The sequence below is a fragment of the Malaclemys terrapin genome, chromosome 11 (genome assembly GCF_027887155.1).
Source record: "Malaclemys terrapin pileata isolate rMalTer1 chromosome 11, rMalTer1.hap1, whole genome shotgun sequence".
NCBI lineage: Eukaryota > Metazoa > Chordata > Testudines > Emydidae > Malaclemys > Malaclemys terrapin.
In genome coordinates this window covers 22,708,123-22,730,634 of record NC_071515.1, presented here as the reverse complement: position 1 = coordinate 22,730,634, position 22,512 = coordinate 22,708,123, and the positions used below count along the sequence as shown (strand labels likewise).

The 22,512-nt window shown below is 44.2% G+C and overlaps 1 protein-coding gene across 3 annotated transcripts in view; it reads left to right on the top strand.

Annotated features, from left to right (window-relative positions):
• SPATS2L (spermatogenesis associated serine rich 2 like) overlaps positions 1-22,512 on the top strand; it is a 134,960-nt gene that overhangs the window by 101,205 nt on the left and 11,243 nt on the right. For all 3 annotated transcript variants that reach the window (XM_054044824.1, XM_054044826.1, XM_054044827.1), the window contains one exon: positions 19,303-19,361. In XM_054044824.1, coding sequence (XP_053900799.1) covers positions 19,303-19,361 — 59 coding nt within the window. The remainder of the gene's footprint in view (positions 1-19,302; positions 19,362-22,512) is intronic.

The window sequence follows — 22,512 nt, the reverse complement described above, 5'->3', positions numbered from 1 at the left end:
CCTCCTGTAGTGCCTCCTTGGCCAGTTGGTTCTTCAGCACGCCCAACACTGGCATGTGTCTATCAGGCATACTTGACCTTAAAATATAAATAAAAATCAATTCATCCACTACTCAGATGAGGCCAACTATGGGATGCAACTGTGTACCAGCACACAGCCACATTATAGACCAGTTTGGGACAGTACGCGAAGAATTATTCTATATGCCAATTAGACTGCAGGGGGAATTTAGGAAGGCAGAATGTACTTCCCACCCTCCCCCCAATTAGAATTTGATCAAGACACGGTGGCTGGGGCTAACATTCGTATACTGTAATAGCATGTTCTCACTTTCCCATGAAAAGGCTGAATAAGGATCGGGGCGGGGGGGAGGGAGGGGAATAGCCCCCGGGAAATTTGAGTGAAATGTAGGAAGCACAAAAGGAGCCCCAGTCCTCATAACACCTTTCACCAGAAAATCATTTTCACATATCAGACATCTACGCACAAAGTCATATGGAGAACTAAAAGGAAGCATCTGTTATTTGCCCATATGGTCCACTTCCCACCACAAATGGAAAATAATCTGTAGAGAATAATAAGGGGGAGGTTTAATTACATCGCATGCAGAACTGGCCCAAACAGACATCCTCTCTCCTTTTCATCTCAGACATATTCATAGCTCCAGTGCCTTAAAGTGAGCACTAAAAACACTCAGTGGTTTGAGCATTGGCCTGCTAAACCCAGGGTTGTGAGTTCAATCCTTGAGGGGGCCACTTGGGAATCTGGGGCAAAATCAGTACTTGGTCCTGCTAGTGAAGGCAGGGGGCTGGACTTGATGACCTTTCAAGGTCCCTTCCAGTTCTAGGAGATGGGATATCTCCATTATTATTATTATTATTATTTACAGTCAAGATTTTTGATGTGAACAAATAGTACTTGAAAGCTTTTCCATATGGTGGATAGTAACTGGCTGCATAATAATGTTGGAAAAACAAAGCCGTATTCAAACAAATCCTGGGCAAAAATGGGTAGCATGTATTCTATGTACGTGGAGGAAAAGGCAGCTTCTCGGTAGCATTTTAAATTTAAAAACAGAGGCTGGAATAATTTAAAAGGATGTATCTGTGCTCTTTGAGCATTGGCTGATAAGTAGCGCTGCCAGCTGTCCCAATTTTAGAGTAGCAGAATGAACCTAATGCATGCCCATCCTGACAATCTAACACAATGGCATTTAAAGATGTTTGTTCTCTATTGCTCAGATAGTCCCATCCATGCTCTGCTGACTTGGTGGGGTTTAATGAGGATGCTGCCTCAAAGAGGAGGTGATCTTTCTGGTGTTGGTGACCCCAGTGCCCTGGTAATAATTGGCTGTGTGGTAAGCAAGAGCAGTCATTACCAAGACTCATTTAGCCAATCTGATAATGCCTCTTCACTATCTTCTCGTCCACTTCCAGCACTTCCAGAAAATCCTCTTTGGCTGTATTTCCAGGTTCCTTTTCACCAGATCTCTCCATCTGACTTTTTGTCTTCCTTGTTCCTTTGAACTATTTTCTTTCAAATCTCCCGAGCTCCTTCTCGTGTTTGTGTTGATACCAATCTTACCCCAGATGCATGGATACCCTAAGATCCACTGCTATGGGTACTCGCATGGCCCCACAGTATGCCAACATTTTTATGGCTGACTTAGAACAACGCTTCCTCAGCTCTCGTCCCCTAATGCCCCTCCTCTACTTGCGCTATATTGATGACATCTTCATCATATGGACCCACGGAAAGGAGGCTCTTGAAGAATTCCACCTGGACTTCAACAATTTCCACCCCACCATCAACCTCAGCCTGGACCAGTCCACACAAGAGATCCACTTCCTGGACACTACAGTACAAATAATTGATGGTCACATAAACACCACCCTATACCGGAAACCTACTGACCGCTATACGTACCTACATGCCTCCAGCTTCCATCCAAGACACATCACACGATCCATTGTCTACAGCTAAGCCCTAAGATACAACCGAATTTGCTCCAACCCCTCAGACAGAGACAAACACCTACAAGATCTTTATCAAGCATTCATAAAACTACAATACCCACTTGGGGAAGTGAGGAAACAGATTGACAGAGCAAGATGGGTACCCAGAAATCACCTACTGCAGGATAGGCCCAACAAGGACAATAACAGAACACCACTGGCCATCACATACAGCCCCCAGCTAAAACCTCTCCAGCGCATTATCCACGATCTACAACCTATCCTGGAAAATGATCCCTCACTCTCACAGACCTTGGGAGGCAGGCCAGTCCTCGCTTACAGACAACCCCCCAACCTGAAGCAAATACTCACCAGCAACTACACACCACACCACAGAAACACCAACCCAGGAACCTATCCCTGTAGCAAACCTCGTTGCCTACTCTGTCCCCATATCTACTCTGGCAACAGCATCAGAGGACCCAACCACATCAGCCACACCATCAGGGGCTCATTCACCTGCACATCCACTAATGTCATATATGCCATCATGTGCCAGCAACGCCCCTCTGCCATGTACATTGGCCAAACCGGACAGTCCCTCCGCAAAAGAATAAATGGACACAAATCGGACATCAGGAATGGTAACATACAAAAGCCAGTAGGTGAACACTTCAATCTCCCTGGTCATTCTATTACAGATTTAAAAGTCACTATCATTGAACAAAAAAACTTCAGAAACAGACTTCAAAGAGAAACAGCAGAACTAAAATTCATTTGCAAATTCAACACCATTAATCTGGGCTTGAATAGGGACTGGGAGTGGCTGGCTCACTACAGAAGCAGCTTTTCCTCTCCTGGAATTGACACCTCCTCATCTATTATTGGGAGTGGACTACATCCACTCTGATTGAATTGGCCCTGTCAACACTGGTTCTCCACTTGCGAAGTAACTCCCTGCTCTCCATGTGTCAGGATATAATGCCTGCATCTGTAACCTTCACTCTATGCATCCGAAGAAGTGAGGTTTTTACTCACGAAAGCTTATGCCCAAATAAATCTGTTAGTCTTTAAGGTGCCACCAGACTCCTTGTTGTTTTCCTAAGATCCATGTTAACCTTGGAAAACCCATTGGTGCCTGATGCCTCCACACAGTCCCCGGGATCACACCAGGAAGAAGCCATGCCTCTACTAGCTGTGCAGTAGAAACTGTGAAAGGAGACCCAGAAAGAGTTAATGGAGCAGCATTAACTCCTAGTTAGTTATTTGCTCAAATATCTGTGAAGTCTGGAGCATGCCTCAGAAAGCTGCTGCCCTGAAATGCCTGAAGATCCCAAACTCCACAGAACAGCAGCAGAGGGACTTGTGCCTAGTTTCTTTTCCCTTACCTCTGGCAGATTCTGGCAGTTTGGGTTACCTTCCACCTGTGCTGCAAGGGGAGCAGAAAGCTTTCATTACATAGCTTTCATTTGGTGCCAAGTTTGATGTGCGGTCCCTCTCCTTACTTTTGCCTTACATTTGGTATTCTGAGGCATCTGACACAGCATAAGCTTCTCTCAGCCTTCCCTATACTATTTCAGTGGGTTGCCAACTGTCACAAAATTTCGCAGGATATTTAGGGCCTGATCCAAAGGCCATTGAAGTCAATGAGCTTCTTTCCATCACTTCAATAGTCTTTGGATTAGGCCATTAAAGAGTCCAAGATTTCTTTCAGATGTGATGTTTTATTAGTATGTGATGATGCAACATCACAGCATGATTTGAAAAATACCTATATGTGGCAACTTTAAGCTAAGTCCTGAAGTGACCCCCATCTCATGGAAGAGGATAGTTCAGTCTCTGTGCCTCTTTAACCTTTAAAATCTCTTCTGATGCTGCCAGCAAATCATGGTGGCTTTGTGAGGTGGACACTTGTCCACGAGGATCTGACTGAGACTACCAGTTCATTTGGCACAGGCCCCCAAACAACTGTCAAATGGTAATAGTTTTTGGTCACTACTGATTTGATTTGGCTTCTTGGCCTTTTGGCTAAAATAGGATTGAATTTTCTAATTCTCAATTACTGAGGTACAATCTTCACTCATTGATATATTTGCTATCCACAACCAACTCTCTGTATAACTTTCCATGAGTGATGTACCCGACTGTTTGGATGCTAATATCTAAACTGTATTTTTAAATTTATTCACCTAAATTTGAGTTATTGCTGATTATGTACTATATGTATTTTATGACTTTTAAAATAAACATTGTATTTGTGGATAATCTAAGCACTATACCCAGATGTACAGACACTTTTTTTAACCTATGTATTATATAAATTTTTAACATCAGCTCACAATTGATAAATCCTGTGGCAGAGAACTATAACCTGCTCCTGTAGGAAAATAAAAGTGAAGATCTAATTCATCTTCTTCATCTTAAATTGCTATGTTCCTACAAATGGCCTGAAGGCGAAAGCCTCCATATCCACCTACCGGAGCCATCCAGTCCTCTTAAAATGATTCCTCAACTTGTTAGCTAATAAAGTGTGCAGCAAACATTGTTTTGTAAACTTCTAGAAGAAAGTTTTCATTTATGTCTTATAAGCGCTCAGTGGACCTAAAGTGGTTGCCGCTAAAATAATTGATTTTTAGGGAATACATGCTTGTAAAAGCCAAAATCGGTGGAATTATCACACAAGACAGGGCACAGTCACAAGGAGACCATGTATGTTGTAATTCTCTGAATCCCCAGCTGTCAAAGCCCCAGTAACTCCCCAGCCCTGACCATTTTTCTGCTGACTCAGTCCATAACCCTTTCCTCACTAAGGAAAGACTCAACTACCTCTAACTCAACAATCCAACTTTCTGTCTGCTGTTCCCAACCACAAAATATCCCTGACTATGAAAAGCAACCCAGTCTCCAGTTCTAAAGGATAAACCCTACTGCAGTCCTCTAATGCAGTGGTTCTGGGGGGCTGCGATCATGTTTCAGGGGGGCCACCAAGCAAGGCCAGCATTAAACTGGCTGGGGCCTAGGGCAGAAAGCCAGAGCCCCACTGCTTGGGGTTGAAGCGTGGACCCTAAGTCCCGCCACCAACGTCTGAAGCCGAAGCCTGAGCAATGTAGCTTCGCAGGGGCCCCTATGGCATGAGGCCCCAGGCAATTGCCCTGGTTGCTACCTTCTAATGCTGGCCATGGCTTTTATATGCAGAAAACCAGTTATTGTGACACAGGTGGGCTGTGGAATTTTTATAGCATGTGGTGAAGAGGGGTGGGGGGACTCAGAAAGAAAAAGGTTGAGAACCCCTGCTCTAATGTCTCCCCTCTGACCACACCTTCTTTAGCCTCCAAGCTGAAATGCATTCTATCTCCATGGTAAAATTATAAAAGGTGCTGGTTTCCTTGGGGAAATTCAACATCTCCGTCGTTACAGTAAATCCTTTGGGCCAAATTCACCAGAGCTGAGTTCAGGACAGGGACTGGGTGAGTGGTGGGAGGAGGGGGCATCTTTGCGCTTCCCCCGTGCTGGGGTTGCCAGATGCTGATTCGTCCCCCAGCACAGGTTGGAGTTGCTCCTGGGGCCTGATTTTAATGTCATGCTGGCGTAACTCTGTTGAAGTCAATGGAGTTTTACCAGGATAAATCATAGGAGAATCAGGCCCATTGCACTTCAAACCCTGCCTCCTGTCATACCATAGCCTGATTTTTGTGAAGCCATTTCCTTTCTAGGCAGGTATTGCCTTTTCTTTCGAAACAAGAATTTCTTCTTTCATTTTTCCTTTTTCTACCTAGTTAGTCCCTTCTCTCCCCAGGGGGGGGCTATAAGAAATGAATTTGTTGTCATGAGGAAAGGAAGATTGATACATACCCCACAGTACAGAAATAGTCTTATTTGGGGTTTAGTATGGTTGCCAGGAAGGCAGCATAAATAGCACCTTGTATTAATAGCCTTCCTGAATAGCGTCTGTGGATTAGATTCTTACATTATGCCAGGTTTCCTCCTTTTATTGCCACTCTTCAGGAATAATAGGTTATTAATAATGACTAGAGCTGGAGGGGAGAGAGAGAGAGGTGATTCCAATCACCTCAATCTTGGGAGTTTTTTGAACTTCATCAGTAGATCACAACCACAAATTAGCCAGTGTGGCAATGTAAAGCTAGCTTTCTGAAAAGGTTTGAATAACATTCATCATTTAACAAGGATCTTAGAGAGAATACAGCACAGTCCTTTTTATTCTTATGTAAAACCAAGGCAAGCATCTATTCTTTTTCTTTTGCATGAACTAAATTCCATGCTGTAAACCAGAGAAAGATGAATTTGTTCCCACTGAAGTCAGAAGAAATTCAAAGTTATTAAATTGTGAAATGAGGCAGCTGTCACCACAGCTTACCGCTATCAGTGCTTTGCCAGCTATTCATTATAGGGTGCCATTTGTGCCTGTTTTGCCATGATACTCTAGTGTGAATTTCGAAATCGTGTCAAAAGCCCAGTCACAATCCCTTCAACCAAGAATAGGATTTGTGCTTTTACTTACAGTACTTATCATGCAAAATTAACCTACTGGAACTTCCATGTGAATCCATTCCATGCCATCAGATGTCGCTTAATGCGCGGAAAAGGCTCTGACATCCCTGCCTATTCTGGGATGCTCTTTGCATCTCCTCTATGGAGATGTCTACACTCAAGCTCGAGGTGTAATGCCCAGCTGAGGTAGACATACCTGCATTAGCTTTGATTGAGATAGAGCACTAAATATAGCAGTGTAGTCAGGGTGGTGGGACAGGCTAGCCACCTAAGTATGCAGGGTCCAGGGCAAGACTGTACTTGGGCCGGCTAGCTCATCCTGCCGCCCATGCTACTGCAGCTACACTGCTGTTTTTAGTGCACTAGCTCAATCAAAACTAGCATGTGTACATCCACCCGAGTTGGAAATTACGCCTCCAGCTTGAGTTCCTTGTGTTAAGTTAATGCAATGCAATGCTGTTAGGACTTAGAAAATCCTGTTCCTTGCACACACTGTTCACAGCCACAGAAAAGTTTCATTTATCCAGCTTTTCTTCTGGTAACCAAACAATGCTATAGACCTGCCTTTTAATCCTCTGTACAAAACCATCAACAGTCTGCTTTGATTAACAGTGTGTGCTGATGATTTTAAGGGACTGACAACTAGCCCCACTGAACCAAGTTTCAGACTTCATTACAGTAAATAATTTGACACTGACAACAAACCACTGGTTAGAAAGGGAAGAGGTTATAACTAGACATGAGGAACTTGGTTCAGATCAAATAGGAAATAACCCAACCACTTTTCCCATTCAATCCTACCTCTCTAATTATATGGACTTTTTGGGCACTCGGTGTTTGCATTCAGATTGCTGTGTTTCCACACATACAAAGAATAACCACACACTGTCAGTAGGAGTGTTTTTTATTATAAATGAAGAGAGAGAACAAAACAAGAACAAATGAAAATAAATCCTCTGTAAGAAAGTACAGTATGTATCTTCTCTGGGACAGGCTGCATCTGCTCCCCCTTACAAACTGGCAGGTGCATTCAGAAGCGTCCTGAAAATTTAAAGGTGATGTATGCAGAAAACAAAATTCTTACACTTACATAGCTTCTTACACCACACGTAATAAATGCTTAACTCCCAGCAGGGATAAATTAGATCTCAATTCTGTGATAAAGTGAATACTGGACAATGTCGCCTTTTATTTTATTGAAAGTGAATTTTGTAATGTGATGTTACACCATCATGGGTTTGGCTCTGGCGACTACAGTTTCAGGCTTAACAGAGTGGAAGTCACCTCTGCTACTTGCTTCAGATTTAGAGTCTCTAGGAAAACACAAAGACCAAGGGTAGTGACTCTTATGTAATTATGTAATTCTTTCAGAAGACATGCTTAAAACTGAACTTCAGTCTGTTCCAGGTGGATGGTAAGGGCCCACGTGACCCTTTTGGTAAAAATGAGAGATTTGCCTGGTGTCCTTGGCCGAAATTCCCCCCCCCTTACATTGTTGTGCTGTGCACTAGTTGGTTGTCACCCTCCACTTCAACGTGGGTGCATTTGTACACTATGTTGTTTGTGAAACACGTAAATGCTTTGGATTCTTCTGTGAAAGTTGCTATGAAAAGTCTAATATTCCACTTTATTATTCTGCATTTAATACAATTAAATTAAGAAAACATAAAAGGAAGCTGATTTAAAATAAAACTGCCCAAGAGATGAGGGTTATGCACCCAGGGTGCTTTGACTGGCCACCAAACTGAGACTATCAAAACTTAACCTGCTGCCTGAATTTCATTATATAAACACCACCAGATGGCTTGCTCCCCTGCTACTTTGCTGAATTCCTCTCCTGTCTCTATTCACCCATTTGTGCCTTTTATGAAGGATTCTTCAGGGTTGGTTTTTGTCACCTCTTCTTGTCCAACCTGGCTATGTTATTGAGGAAACATGGGATGCATTGTATTCAGTTTGCTGATGTTCTGAGCTCTGCATTTCCATCACATCAGACCAAGATGGTGCAGTGAAATGAACAGCCAAGTGTTAAAGGTGGAGAATGGATGAGAGAGAACTGAAGACTGAAATTATGTTGTTGTTGAACCAACCAGAAAAACTGGCAAGGGTGACTTCTGCACCCTGGTTAAAGAAATGTATGTGATTGGTGACCCAGGTTCACAACACTGCTCTTTCTTTAGGCCTAGGGCTACTGAAAGAGTTATTAGCAGGGCATTTTCCGTAAGGAATCTTTGACTCTGAAATGCATGTCCCTCCTTGCTCTCCCAGAGTCCCAGCTTTGGTGACCTTTGGGCATGTTGTGAAGCCCAGCTTTTCTCACAAGCGTTAAGGGAGTTTGGGGGTCCATGGGTAGAGGGGTTGCAACTGAAGGATTGTGTAGTCCATGGTGCTAAGATCTGTCCCTTTTGATTGAAGGAGACATTTTGCACCTCACAGGATCAGACCCTGAGTTCTCTCCCTGAATTACAGTCTGAGTCAAACTTCTATGCTGAAGGGCAGTTTGCAACTACTGTATATGGATTTTTGTGACTTTCCAGTGCTGTTTGAGGAAAAAGGTTGTGAATGAGCTCTGTGTCGTTGGATGTTTTATTTGATTGCTTATCCATAAAGTCAAATCCTTGTCATGTTCAATAACAAAAGGTAACTCTATAATATTGTAATTCAAATACCGAATCTTTGTGCAAAGCCATCCCCAAAATTTTTACCCCAGGAAAGGCATATGAGAAAGCAAGTGCAAAAACGAGGCAGACCTTATTCCATACGTAAGTAATCATCTCTGATGTGGCATGAGTGACATTATATTTACCTGTAGTTTTCTTCTGACCCACATTGTCTTTTGGGAAGGGTGTTGTGCTATTAATCTTTATAAAAATATAATTCAGTATGGCAAACAGAGTTTATGCCATCTATGAGCTCATTATTTGTCCATCTATGAGCTCAACCAGTTTGAGTCTTTAACATGTGGCCTAGCTGATCAGTTTACAGAGTTTTATAAAACTACTGGAGGAGCCAACACTTTTTTGGCTTTAGTACTAAGTCCAAGAGACTGATGGGTATTGCGCAAAATAATATTATTTTTTGGGAATCAAAAAATGGAGTTCTACTCCCCTCCTGCTGCTATTGTTGTGTGTCCTCAGGCAAGTTTCTTAACCTCTCTGTGTTTAATTTTTTCCATCTTTAAAATGGAGACAAATAACATCTTTGTAAAATGCTTTGAGATCTGCAACTTAGAAACTCTATAAATGCTAATTGTTGTTATTTATCTGTCCTTTTTTATTTTGTATTTTTGGTGACCGAACATTCTTTCAACTACATGTAAGTTTTATATAGAACTGAATGATTGTGGCCTCACATTCGCTCAGTTTTAAAGGAAAAGGGACTTCCTCTCCAAATGTTCAGCTCTCTAAACTTGGAGTTCTCCTTCCCTTCACACTCCATGACCCTACAATAGGCCCAAGCTCCCCAAGACCCTACATGAGCTTTCAGCCTCCCACCCACCCTTCAATCCAACAGCTGCAAAACACACGTTAGGAGGTCACCTGTCAGCTTTGGTATCCAGTGGAGACTGATGAGGTCTGAAAGTGACAATATTGAGGCATAATATAAAGGCATTCGAAGAGCCAATTTACAACAGGGAAAGGTCATACTGTGGACTCATTTCAGAGATTGGTAAGCAATGCTCTGAGCAACCTCAAGTGTTGGTAGCTTATAGGGCCAGAATCTAATGGCGTGCTTAGGGTGAGTGGTACCTTAGTCCTTGAGAAGTCTCATTGAAACCAATTAGACTACTTACAATTTAAGAAACTGTTTAATACAAGCATGAGCAGCAAAATCTTCGGTGTGAGAATGGCTTGGAATATTAAGGGTATGTCTATGCTGCATGTAGACACCCGCGGCTGGGCTGGGCCCACTCACTCAGGCTCGTGAGGCTCGAGCTGTAGGATTGTTTAATTGCGATGTAGACATTCTGGTTTGGGCTGCAGCCTGAACTCTGGAACTCTCCCACCTCACAGAGTCCTAGAGCCCAGGCTCCTGCCTGAGCCTGGTCATCTACACTGCAATTAAACAGCCCCACAGCCCAAGCCAGCTGGCACAGGACAGACGGCAGTTTTTATTTGCAGTGTAGACATACCCTAAAGATAGCAGGGAAATGGGTTTGCCTCAACACCAGCCCCAGGAGCATCCACTTGTCTTATTTCTTCTTTACATCCGTGTCTCCCTCTTGGGGGAATTGCAATTGGAGGGGTGATTGCAGCTCCAATAGACATACCTATGCTTGGTATAATTTAGCTAATGTGGCTAAAACTGGCAGTGAATAGGCAGTGGCACAGACCCCAGTGTGGATTAGCAATGCAGTTATGTACCTAGGGTTTAGGGCAAGTTTGTATAGTGTCCGTGCTGCTGCTGTGGGTGTCTCCCCCCAAGTGGCAAACACACCTTCAGTTTCAGGGTAGCTACACCCTTATTTATTTTTTTTCTTTCTGTGTACATTTGTCTTCTATCTTTTTCCCTCTCTGTTTGTCACTCTTTTTCATTTGTTCCCTTCTCTGTGAAGTTCCATTGGCAGGTGAAGAGTTAAGAGAGTTCTGCACTAACCTCCTTTTGCACAGAGCTCTGCTGAAATGGAAATTGAATCAGACTAGTCAGTTTCACTCCCAGCAGATTCTGGTCCTGCCATGAGTGAATGAGAAACAGACTACACTGACTTGCCACCTTCCAGTGCTGTTTGGCATTAGACATTCACTGGGGAAAGGCATATTCCTTCATTAGTTCATAGACCCCTTACAAATCCTTCATGATGTATTGGTGATTCGCAATTTCCAGTTTAAGAACCGTTGATTTACAGCCACCTGCTGGGATTAGGTATGCCATCCTCCTTCTATAATACTAGAGATATGGGGCCAGATGCTCTCCTAGTATAAATTCATGTACCTCCTTTGACTTCAGTGGAGCCATGTCATTTTCACCAGCTGAGGATCTGGTCTTTAAATTAGCTTAGTCTAACATATTATTTATTCTGCTGGTGGCAAATGAACCACAGACATGTCATGTTTGTTTATGCCTCAATCTTCAATTACAGTTAATAGCTGTGAAGGGAATTTCAAAATCATTCCTGTCAATCTAGGAACTTCTGTGTTGTATCTGAGCACCTTCCTGAGGGGTTCTTTATTAGCCAACCAAAATAGATCAAGAGTGAAAACTTATCTAGAAAATGACAAGTTATTACTGTGATTATTGTACAATATACAAGAAATTTGGGGCAGCTATGATCTCGTTCTTCCTTTGGTAATAAAAGCTTTTTTATTTGGAATCAAAATATAATGTAATGGCCAAGCAATTTAGCATATATTCAAAGATCTATTATTGGAATGGGGAGGGAGCTGGTCTGAAGTGGTTTGGCCCAGGCCTTTTTTGTGAACTCTGTTTACATGAATTTATTGCTTGGTATTTCTTCATTTTTTTTTTCCAATCTGAAGATTATGTTTATATAACCTGTGGCATACTGTGGATGCACTTTTGTAAGTGCTTTTTTTGTTTGTTTTGTGTGCAATTTTCAAGACTCACTGTTGTCACCTGGAGAATTCAGCCAAGGAAGTTCAGTACCCTGTGTGGTCATCAGTGATTAATAGGAAATAGATTCTGGGAAGCAATTGCTTTTCCAAGCAATAAGCTGGAATTATCAATTGCCCATTTGGATCCCAAGTCTATTCATATGCCTGGAGAATATTGAGCACCAATTGGACCACTTCTTTAGGTCCTACTTCTTCAGGTCCTGGGACTGACACAGCTACAACTACACTACATGCAACAATGGAAGATACTGAATTTAGCTGTTTGAAATGGAAACCCAGACCTGAAGAAGAGCTCTATGTGGCTCAAAAGCTTGTCTCTCTCACCAACGGAAGTTGGTCCAATAAAAGATATTACCTCACCCACATTGTCTCTGTAATATCCTGGGACCAGCACGGCTACAACGGCACTGCAAACAACCATTTCCACTTGGTCAGGTGTTTATACCACAACTAACTTGTAGTTTCCAGTGCTCTGGTGACTCCTTTAAGACCTTGTTCACCAATCATTATCCACACAACTCCCATTGACTTCATGAGAGCTTTTTGTTCACAGTACTGAAACTGCAAGGCTGAACTCTTGCTCTCATGTATTGTAAACTATTATATATAGTATGGGCCAAGTAACAGCTGCCTAAAAGGGCATGCTGGATGGGGAAGTCAGTAAAGTTATTTCAGTGTAAGAGTAAGAGAGAGAAGAATCACAGCCTGTATTGGCTTTTATACAAATATCCTTGTATCCTGTTAGTTATTTAGGATCATAATAAGATTGGTCTACAGCAGGAAACTGAATTGTTGAAAATATTTATCAGCAATGGGTGCCTCTGAACCTGTAATGAAATCTCTGTGTGTTGGTGTAGACTAGAAAAAAAAAATGTCAGTGCTGTTTTAGAAGGTATGATTGAGGGTATGTCTACACTACGGGATTAATCCGAATTTAGATAATTCGGATTTGAGAAACAGGTTGTATAAAGTCGAAATGAGTGCGGCCACACTAGCACAGTAATTCGGTGGTGTGCGTCCAAGTACCGGGGCTAGCGTCGATTTCTGCACCGTTGCACTGTGGGTAGCAATTCCATAGCTATCCCATAGTTCCCGCAGTCTCCCGCGCCCATTGGGATTGTGGGTTAAGATCCCAGTGCCTGATGGGACAAAAAACATCGTCGCAGGTGGTTCTGGGTACAGCCTCACTTCCGCCCTCCCTCCCTCCCTGCATGAAAGCAACGGACGGCAGACAACCATTTTCGCGCCTTTTTTCCTGGGTGGGTGAACACTGCAGACTCCATACCACGGCAAGCATGGAGCCCGCTGAGGTCAAGACAGCACTCATGAATATTGCAAACACCTCGCGCGTTCTCGTGGAGTTTATGCTCAGCCAGGACCAGAAAAACGAGGAGAGGAGGCGGCGGCGGCAGCGCAGCGACAAGCATGATGAGGACATGGACACGGACACGGACACAGAATTCAGTGAAACCACAGGCCCCGGTGCTTTGGAGATCATGTTGTTAATGGGGCAGATTCTATCCATGGAACGCCGATTCTGGGCAAGGGAAACAAGCACAGACTGGTGGGACCGCATAGTGTTGCAGGTCTGGGACGATTCCCAGTGGCTGCGGAACTTTCGCATGCGTAAGGGCACTTTCATGGAACTTTGTGACTTGCTGTCCCCTGCCCTGAAACGCCAGAATACCAAGATGAGAGCAGCCCTCACAGTTGAGAAGCGCGTGGCGATAGCCCTGTGGAAGCTTGCAACGCCAGACAGCTACCGGTCAGTCGGGAATCAATTTGGAGTGGGCAAATCTACTGTGGGGGCTGCTGTGATGCAAGTAGCCAAAGCAATCACTCAGGTGCTGCTACGAAAGTTAGTGACTCTGGGAAATGTGCAGGCTATAGTGGATGGTTTTGCTGCAATGGGATTCCCTAACTGTGGTGGGGCAATAGACGGAACCCATATCCCTATCTTGGCACCGGAGCACCAAGCCACCGAGTACATAAACCGCAAGGGGTACTTTTCAATGGTGCTGCAAGCACTTGTGGATCACAAGGGACGTTTCACCAACATCAACGCGGGCTGGGTGGGAAGGGTTCATGACGCTCGCGTCTTCAGGAACACTACTCTGTTTAAAGGGCTGCAGCAAGGGACTTACTTTCCGGACCAGAAAATAACCGTTGGGGATGTTGAAATGCCCATAGTTATTCTTGGGGACCCAGCCTACCCCTTAATGCCATGGCTTATGAAGCCATACACAGGCAGCCTGGACAGGAGTCAGGAGCTGTTTAACTACAGGCTAAGCAAGTGCAGAATGGTGGTAGAATGTGCATTTGGCCGTTTAAAAGGTCGCTGGCGTTCATTATTGACTCGCTCTGACCTCAGCCAAAGAAATCTCCCCATTGTTATTTCTGCTTGCTGTGTGCTCCACAATCTCTGTGAAAGTAAGGGGGAGACCTTTATGGCGGGGTGGGAGGCTGAGGCAAATCGCCTGGCTGCTGATTACGCGCAGCCAGACACCAGGGCGATTAGAAGATCACACCATGAAGCGCTGTGCATCAGAGAAGCTTTGAAAACCAGTTTCATGGCTGGCCAGGCTACCGTGTGAAATATCTGTTTGTTTCTCCTTCATGAAAACCCTCCCCCTTTACTGACTGATTTTCTGTAAGGAACCCACCCTGCCCCTTCCCCCATCTTTCTTTCAAACCAAATAAAGTCACTATCATTTAAAAATCATTTATTCTTTATTAATAGATTAGAAAAAGAGGGAGGGAACCCGGGTGGTATTTGGGAGGAGGATTGCTGGGAAGGAAAAAGCCACAAAGAAAAGGTTAAAAAAATGACAGCCTTTTGCTTGGGCTGTCTACTGGGGTGGAATGGGAAGGTGTACGGAGCCTCCCCCCCCCGCGTTCTTACACGTCTGGGTGAGGAGGATACGGAACATGGGGAGGGGGGAGGGTGGAACAGGGGCTGAAGCGGCAGTCTGTTTTCCAGCAGCCGTTCCTGAACCTCCACCAGACGCCGGAGCAGCCCCAGCGTTGCATCCTTCATCCTCTGGTCTTCCTGCCGCCATCTCTCATCTCGATCGTCTCTCCTCTCCTCACGTTGGTCCCTCCTCTCCTCACGTTCACTGACTTCTTTCCTATACTTTGAAACTGTTTCCTTCCACTCATTCAGATGAGCTCTGTCACTCCTGCTGGATTGCATAATTTCAGAAAACATGTCCTCCCGCGTCTTCTTCTTACGACGCCTTATCTGTGATAACCTTCGGGATGGAGGAGGGAGGCTTGAGGAATTTGCAGCTGCTGTAGGGAGGGGAAAAAAGAGAGAATTGTTTTAAAAGCTACATTTTGCAGAACAATGCTTATACTCTTTCACGGTGACCAACACTGTTCACATTACATAGCACATGTGATTTCTGTGCAAGGTCGCATTTTGCCTCTTAATGCTGAGTGCCTGTGGCTTTGCTGCTAGAGATCACAGGTCTGGGCAACAGAATTCGGCTTGCATGCGGCCATGGTAAGCTTCTGCGCCGTGCTTTCCCACATACCAAGCATAGCTTGTAGAGTGCTGCAGAAGCCTGGCCAATCAGCCAGTTGGGGGGGGGTCAGTGTGGTGGGGCTTGTCTGGGCCCCTTCAGGCAAGTAGAGTGCTGCGGTTTTTCTGTTAACATTCAGCAGCACCAGAAAACAAACTAACCCCCCCCCTCGCCATGAATTCTCTGGGATGATCACGGTACCCCTCCCCCCACCGCGTGGCTGGTATCAGGGAAGATCCCTGCAGGCACCAAACTACCCCCCCCCCCCCGCCGCCGACCCCCCCCCCCCTCGCCATGAATTCTCTGGGATGATCACGGTACCCTCCCCCCACCGCGTGGCTGGTAACAGGGAAGATCCCTGCTAGCCAAACGCGAAAAACTCAGGGCCAATTTCCCATCTGCGCTTGGCTAACTGCAGGGAAGGATTTATTTTCCGCCACAGGCAAACAGCCCAGTAAGAACGGCCACCTCTGTCCCCTTAATTAAGTTCCCGTATTTCAACCAGGTTACCAGGAGTGATATCACTCTCCTGAGGATTACACAACAAGATAAAGAACGGATGTTGCTTGAATGCCAGCAAACACCGGGACCATACGCTGCCAGGCTTTGTCAGGCAATGATACCAGATTACTTGTTGCAAGCATGGCGTGGTCAAGTGTCCTACCATGGAGGAGGGAATAAGGATGCACTGCCCAGAAACCTTCTGGCAAGGCTTTCGGAGTACCTCCAGGAGAGCTTCATGGAGATGTTCCTGGAGGATTTCCGCTCCATCCCCATACACGTTAACAGACTTTTCCAGTAGCTACAGACTTTTCCAGTGTGAATGCAAAGTCAGGCAAAGTAATCATTAAAAACCGTTTGCTTTTAAAACAAGTTTTATATTTTAAAAGGTAAACTCACCTGAGGTCCCTTCCATGGGGTCAGAGTCTTGGGTACTGGCTTGGGAGGCTTGGGAGGGTACTTCAGTCAGGGTGATAAAAAGATCCTGGCTGTTGGGGAGAATGGAGTGCTGTGTGCTCTCTGCAAGCTCATCCTCCTCCTCCTCCTCCTCCTCTACCCCATCGGCAGAATCCTCAGGCGTCGAGACTATCCCCGACCCAGAATCCACGAACAAAGGTGGGGTAGTGGTGGCAGCCCCCCCTAGAATTGCATGCAGCTCGGCGTAGTAGCGGCATGTCCGCGGCTCTGACCCGGAGCGACCGTTTGCCTCCTTTGTTTTTTGATAGGCTTGTCTGAGCTCCTTGACCTTCACGCGGCACTGCTCAGAGTCCCTATTGTGGCCTCTCTCCATCATGCCCTTGGAAATTTTTTCAAAAGTTTTTGCATTTCGTCTTTTAGAACGAAGTTCTGCAAGCACTGAATCCTCTCCCCATACAGCGATCAGATCCAGTACCTCCCTCACGGTCCATGCTGGTGCTCTTTTTCGATTATCAGCCTGCATGGTTACCTGTGCTGATGAGGTATCTGTGGTCACCTGTGCTCTCCACGCTGGGCAAACAGGAAATGAAGTTCAAATGTTCGCGGGGCTTTTCCTGTCTACCTGGCCAGTGCATCCGAGTTTGGATTGCTGTCCAGAGCGGTCACAATGATGCACTGTGGGATAGCTCCCGGAGGCCAATACCATCGAATTGCGGCCACACTAACCCTAATTCGAATTGCTAAAATCGATTTTGGCGCTACTCCGCTCGTTGGGGTGGAGTACAGAAATCGATTTAAAGGGCCCTTTACATCGAATTAAATGGCGTCGTTGTGTGGACGGTTACAGGGTTAATTCGAATTAAAGCTGATAAATCCGAATTAAAGTCGTAGTGTAGACCAGGCCTGAGACTTAATGGGTTGATTGTTCAGTTTCCTAGTACCAGTCAGGCTGTAAAGCTAAAGATGGAAAAGACTTGTGCTAGCTACAAAGTTCAGATCTGATCTGAACAACCCCAAAGTTTGGGGGTGTTTGGATGTGGGGGTTTTATTTGGCCCATTGTAGAGAGAGGAGAGGTGCAAAGTTTGGATTAGAAAATGAACCTTACTAAAGGGAGGGACTGTTCGGAGCCAGAGTTTTACTCCGAGCCCATCTCTAGTTCTTGTTTCATCCATCTGCCAATGCAGAATATAGACTCCTGACAAAGGACGTATGCACAGTTAAAGCACATACAGTTGGTCTCTGGCAAGAGGAAGCAATTTTATAATTATAAGTGAGCCTATCTATAACCACATTTTGTGTTACTGTTACATACATAGTCTAGGCTTACACTGTGTGTAACTACACTTCACGTTGCTGTTACATCACGTACATACTCTTGATTTATATTCTTTATTGGGCTGTAGGACCATACGTACATTAATATCTGTATTTACACATGAATTGCTAATATAATTGTTCCCGTTATGGGCCCGATTGTGTCAAAGAGGCACAGACCTACACTGGGGGTGGTGTGAAGCTGCACTGTCCCTTGCTTTTCATACAAATCACATCACCCAATGCAATTATGTTAGAGTACTGAAAGAATAACAACCCAGATGTAAAGGGCCTGATCAGCCTTGTCTTATTCATAGAAGGTTTCAGTTCCATTGACTTCTGTGAGTCTCCTCACATCAGTAAGGTTTGATTCAGAAAGAAAGCTGTATTTCATGGTGCTATTTTTAGGTCTTGAACTCCTAATATCTCATTCTGTGCCACGGCTTATGATTTTATGATGTTTTGTTGTAAGAGCTAAACTTTCCACTTCCCCCGGTAGTGGCCTGCCTGATTTCACTTGTGGTATCTGACCTACTTGCCATCCCTTTTTTTAAAAGCAAGACCAAAACCCTTTTGATTCTGCAGAACTGAAAAATTAATGTTGATAATGGTTAATAAACAAGAACTCTTTTACAAAGAGTATCAGAGCTATGTACAAAAGCGCCATCTATTGGGGAGCACTGTACTGCTGTTACTTCACTAAATTGCATCATTATGTTAAAAGTTCCTTTGACCCACTGTTAACTCTCAACAGATTCACCTGTCTGCTTTCATTTTGCCAGTTAAAAAGCACAGATGGGGACGGGGAAGTACTGTGGCAGAGGATTGCAGGAGTTCTGCTTGAGTGGGGGAGCTCAGCAACTCTGCAGGAGAAGACAGCGGGAAGGAAGTCAACCATGTACCTGTCTCGTCCCATAAATCCTACAAAAACTGGGCAAAGAGGGTGAATCTTCCAGCTAGTGACCTTGCTGGGTGATGTGCCAAGGGTTATGTACCTTACATAAGGACAGACTAGTTACTCGATTAAAATACCATATTCTGGAGAAACTTGTTCCCTGATCATTTAAGGAGCGAAAGCTGTTAGCTCATGGCTATAATTACATTGTTGTAACAAACTGCACTGTGAGGTAAACCAGGTCAACACGGATATTGGCTAGGGTGCATTTTACTAATCCAGAAGTGAGAATATGGACTTGAGTACCATTGCACCCAGACAGTACTTGTGCAGCTAGATCAGAGATATCCATATATAAATGCAAAAGGATAGTATCTGGCTAATAATGTAATAACTTTCATTAGAGATTGGTTAGCACTGGCTGCTGTATTCAGTTAGTCTCTAGTTATTTTATCTCTTTCCATTTAATTTTTCCCTTTATTAATTCCAAATCTCTCAGTAACAGTGTTCTGAAGTCTTTTGTATAATAGCATTTATTAGTACAAGATTATTTTAGTTTTGCTTCACATCATAGTTTTATCTTGGGTTAAATCATTTTTTTTTTCCTTTTTAGCATCATAGACAAAGAAGTGTCATTAATGGCAGAAGTTGATAAAGTTAAAGAAGAAGCCAGTAAGTAGAAAACATACTAGAGAGCCTGTGTGTGTTTTGGAAGAGTTGGGAGAACATGTGTTTTTGATTCTGCAGAAAAATTTAGTAGTAAATCAATTCCTCTAGCAGCATTACAGCATTGTTTGTTGTATACAGGGCCTCTGGTATTCTCTACCACTTCCTGAACAAGTTCTGGCTAAAAGAATTGTGTACCAAAGTTTAATAGATTTCTATCCCTATAAATTCAGCTGGAGTGTTAACATGTATTAGTTAAAGCTCCGTGTCTGTCACAGAAGTCATGGATTCCCTGACCTCTCGGACTTCTGCAGCCGCCGGTGCGGCTGGCTCCAGGGCTGCCCGAGCAGATCAGTCGCACCGGCCACTGCTGGGGCAGTTTGGGTGTGGGAGGGAGCTCAGGGCTGCGCTTACATCGGGGGGGCTCCCCAAAAGCGTCCGGCACATCCCTGTAGCTCCTAGGCGGAGGGACCAGGGGGCTCTACGCGCTGCCCCTGCAGCTCCCATTGGCTGCGGTTCCTGTTCAATGGGAGCTGCAGAGCCGAACCTCATGGCGGGGACAGTGCGCAGAGCCCCCCGGCCTTCCCTCCCCTAGGAGCTGCAGGGACATGCTGTCTGCTTCCAGGAAGCTGTGCAGAGCCCGGCAGGGAGCCTGCCAGCCCCGCCAACCCTCTCCCTCCACCCTCACCTCCCCCAGCGCCAGTGAGGGTCCCAGGCCATGTGCCACCACTGCCGCCCCCTCCCTGGACCAGCGGCGCCCCCAGATCACCACCCCCAGAGAACCCCCGGCCCAAGTTTTAGTCTCAGGTATTTTTAGTAAAAGTCATGGACAGGTCACTGGCCGTGAATTTTTGTTTACTGCCTGTGACCTGTCCGTGGCTTTTACTAAAAATACCTGTGACTAAAACATACCCTTAGTAATAGTCAATAATGCAGGCATGTCAAAAATCTAAAGATGGCTGCAGAATTTCATATAGTCAAGAAGTCACTTTTTTGCCTTGGAATTTAACCACCCTTCAGAATATTTGGATGCGGTGACATCACTAATTCTCTAGTGTTCTCTATTTATATGGTACCTTTCATTCTGAATGACTCAACACACTTTTTATAGACTAAACATCCAGTCCTGCAAGCATTCCATGTGTGGAATCCCCATTGATATCAATGGGAGTTTTGTTTGCACCAGGCTTGCAGGATTGAGTCCTATATACATACAGCCAAACCCCTTCTCTTATGAAAATGTCCATGGGATTTTTAATGACTCTGAATGGACAGAACCTCAGTTTTTAAAGTATGTTTTTGTTCTGAAAAGTGACTGTAAATACGGCACCTTCTTACGACAGATCTGCCCCTGCATGTATTCAGAAACTTACCTGCTGACTTTAGTGACATATATATTTTAACTGCTGATAGTACCCTGTCACACACATGGAAATCATTTTATCTACCTTGGAGGGTTGAAGAATCAACCCAGTTAAGATTTAAACCTGTGATCCCAAGTAATCTAGAGATTTCAAAGCTGAGACTTAACCTACTGTTACAGCTTGTGCAGTGCTTCTTGCATTTTCCGTTCTCAATCCCTGCATTCGTTTGCTAATGGTGAAACAGTAAAATATCTCTCATTTGGTTCACTATAGTACTATATACATGACTTTGAATATATGAAGATACATAGTGAAATATCAATAATACGGCTATATTTGGCTTTACAGCCTTTTTAAGGAAAGTTGTAATTATGCTCATGAATTTAAAAGGTATCTTAAAAAGCAGATGTTGCTCAAAACCTGTTTTCCTAATTTTCTGTTGAGGCAAATCTGATCAGATGCATTCCAGACTTTCATCTAATTTCTGTCTCTTGTATAGGTGTCATCTAGATAGGTATATTCTGGTGAGGGAAAAGGTAACACACAACAATGATTTAATGGGACACTGCAGCAGCCGCGGCACACCCCATATTAGCAATAACACTTTTAAATCAGCTCTAGTGGGAGTATGTCTGAGTAAGGACTAAAAAGGCTGAGCAGTGAGCTCAGGATTTGTCCCAATATTAGTAACTCAGGAAGAAGATTTGTGTCTGTCACGGATGAAGATACAGTCAGTCTTTCATTGGTTTTTGAACCTAAAGCGCTATGGGGGCGAGTTACAAATACATATGTTCTTGAGTGCTGCATTTGTATGTAGATCTCTTGAGTTAGCTGAAAGGTGTTCAAAACAACAACAACAAATCTGTGTTTTCAGATAAGTTCCTTGTGACTATACATGTGTGGAGGCCAAAGAGAACAAATTATTCTAGCAAAGTTTGACCATAATGTACACTTAAAATGTTTCCTATGAGAGATCTTCTAACACAAACGTGATAGACATGTGGACTTGAAGTCTTGGGGGAATTTTTTTTTTAAGATGATGATGATGATAGAAACATGCCAGCAGTTCCTTGGTTACCTGCAGAGACTGTTATAATCACCTGGTGGGCATGCTCCTGCTTCTATGAAGTCAATGGCAAAATTCCCATTGATGTCAGTGGAGCAAGAGCCAATGCACAAATAAAGCCACATTTTAGAAATCCACAGTACAGCTCTGATGTTATCAGAGGGCTACACATTAATCTAGTCTGAGGCTACAATCCACTTTTTGGGTTAAGTAAAACTAGTTATATTATACAGAGATTCTAACTTAGGACGTACCTATTGGGTTTGTGCTGTATTAATATATCACTTTGGATTCAATTCCCTGCTCTCCCATTGACACTATATGTGTGTTTGGGCAGGTTTCTGTGCCTTTCTTTAAATTGCAGCTTCTGCGGTCTCTCAGGGCTATTGTGAGGGTTAGAGTCTGTAAAGTGCTTTTAGATCTTTGGGTTGCTGTTATTACTGAAATGTGTGTAGTATTAATTAATAATTATGTTATTATTTATCTTCACATCTTTCTGCCACAGGGGAGGATTAATTAACTGATGATAATTTTTACTACACCTCTACCCCGATAGAACGCTGTCCTCGGGAGCCAAAATCTTACTGTGTTATAGGTGAAACCGCGTTATATTGAACTTGCTTTGATCCACCGGAGTGCGCAGCCCTCCCCTCCCCCCCCCCCCCCCCCCCCCCCCCCCGGAGCACTGCTTTACCACGTTATATCCGAATTTGTGTTATATCAGGTC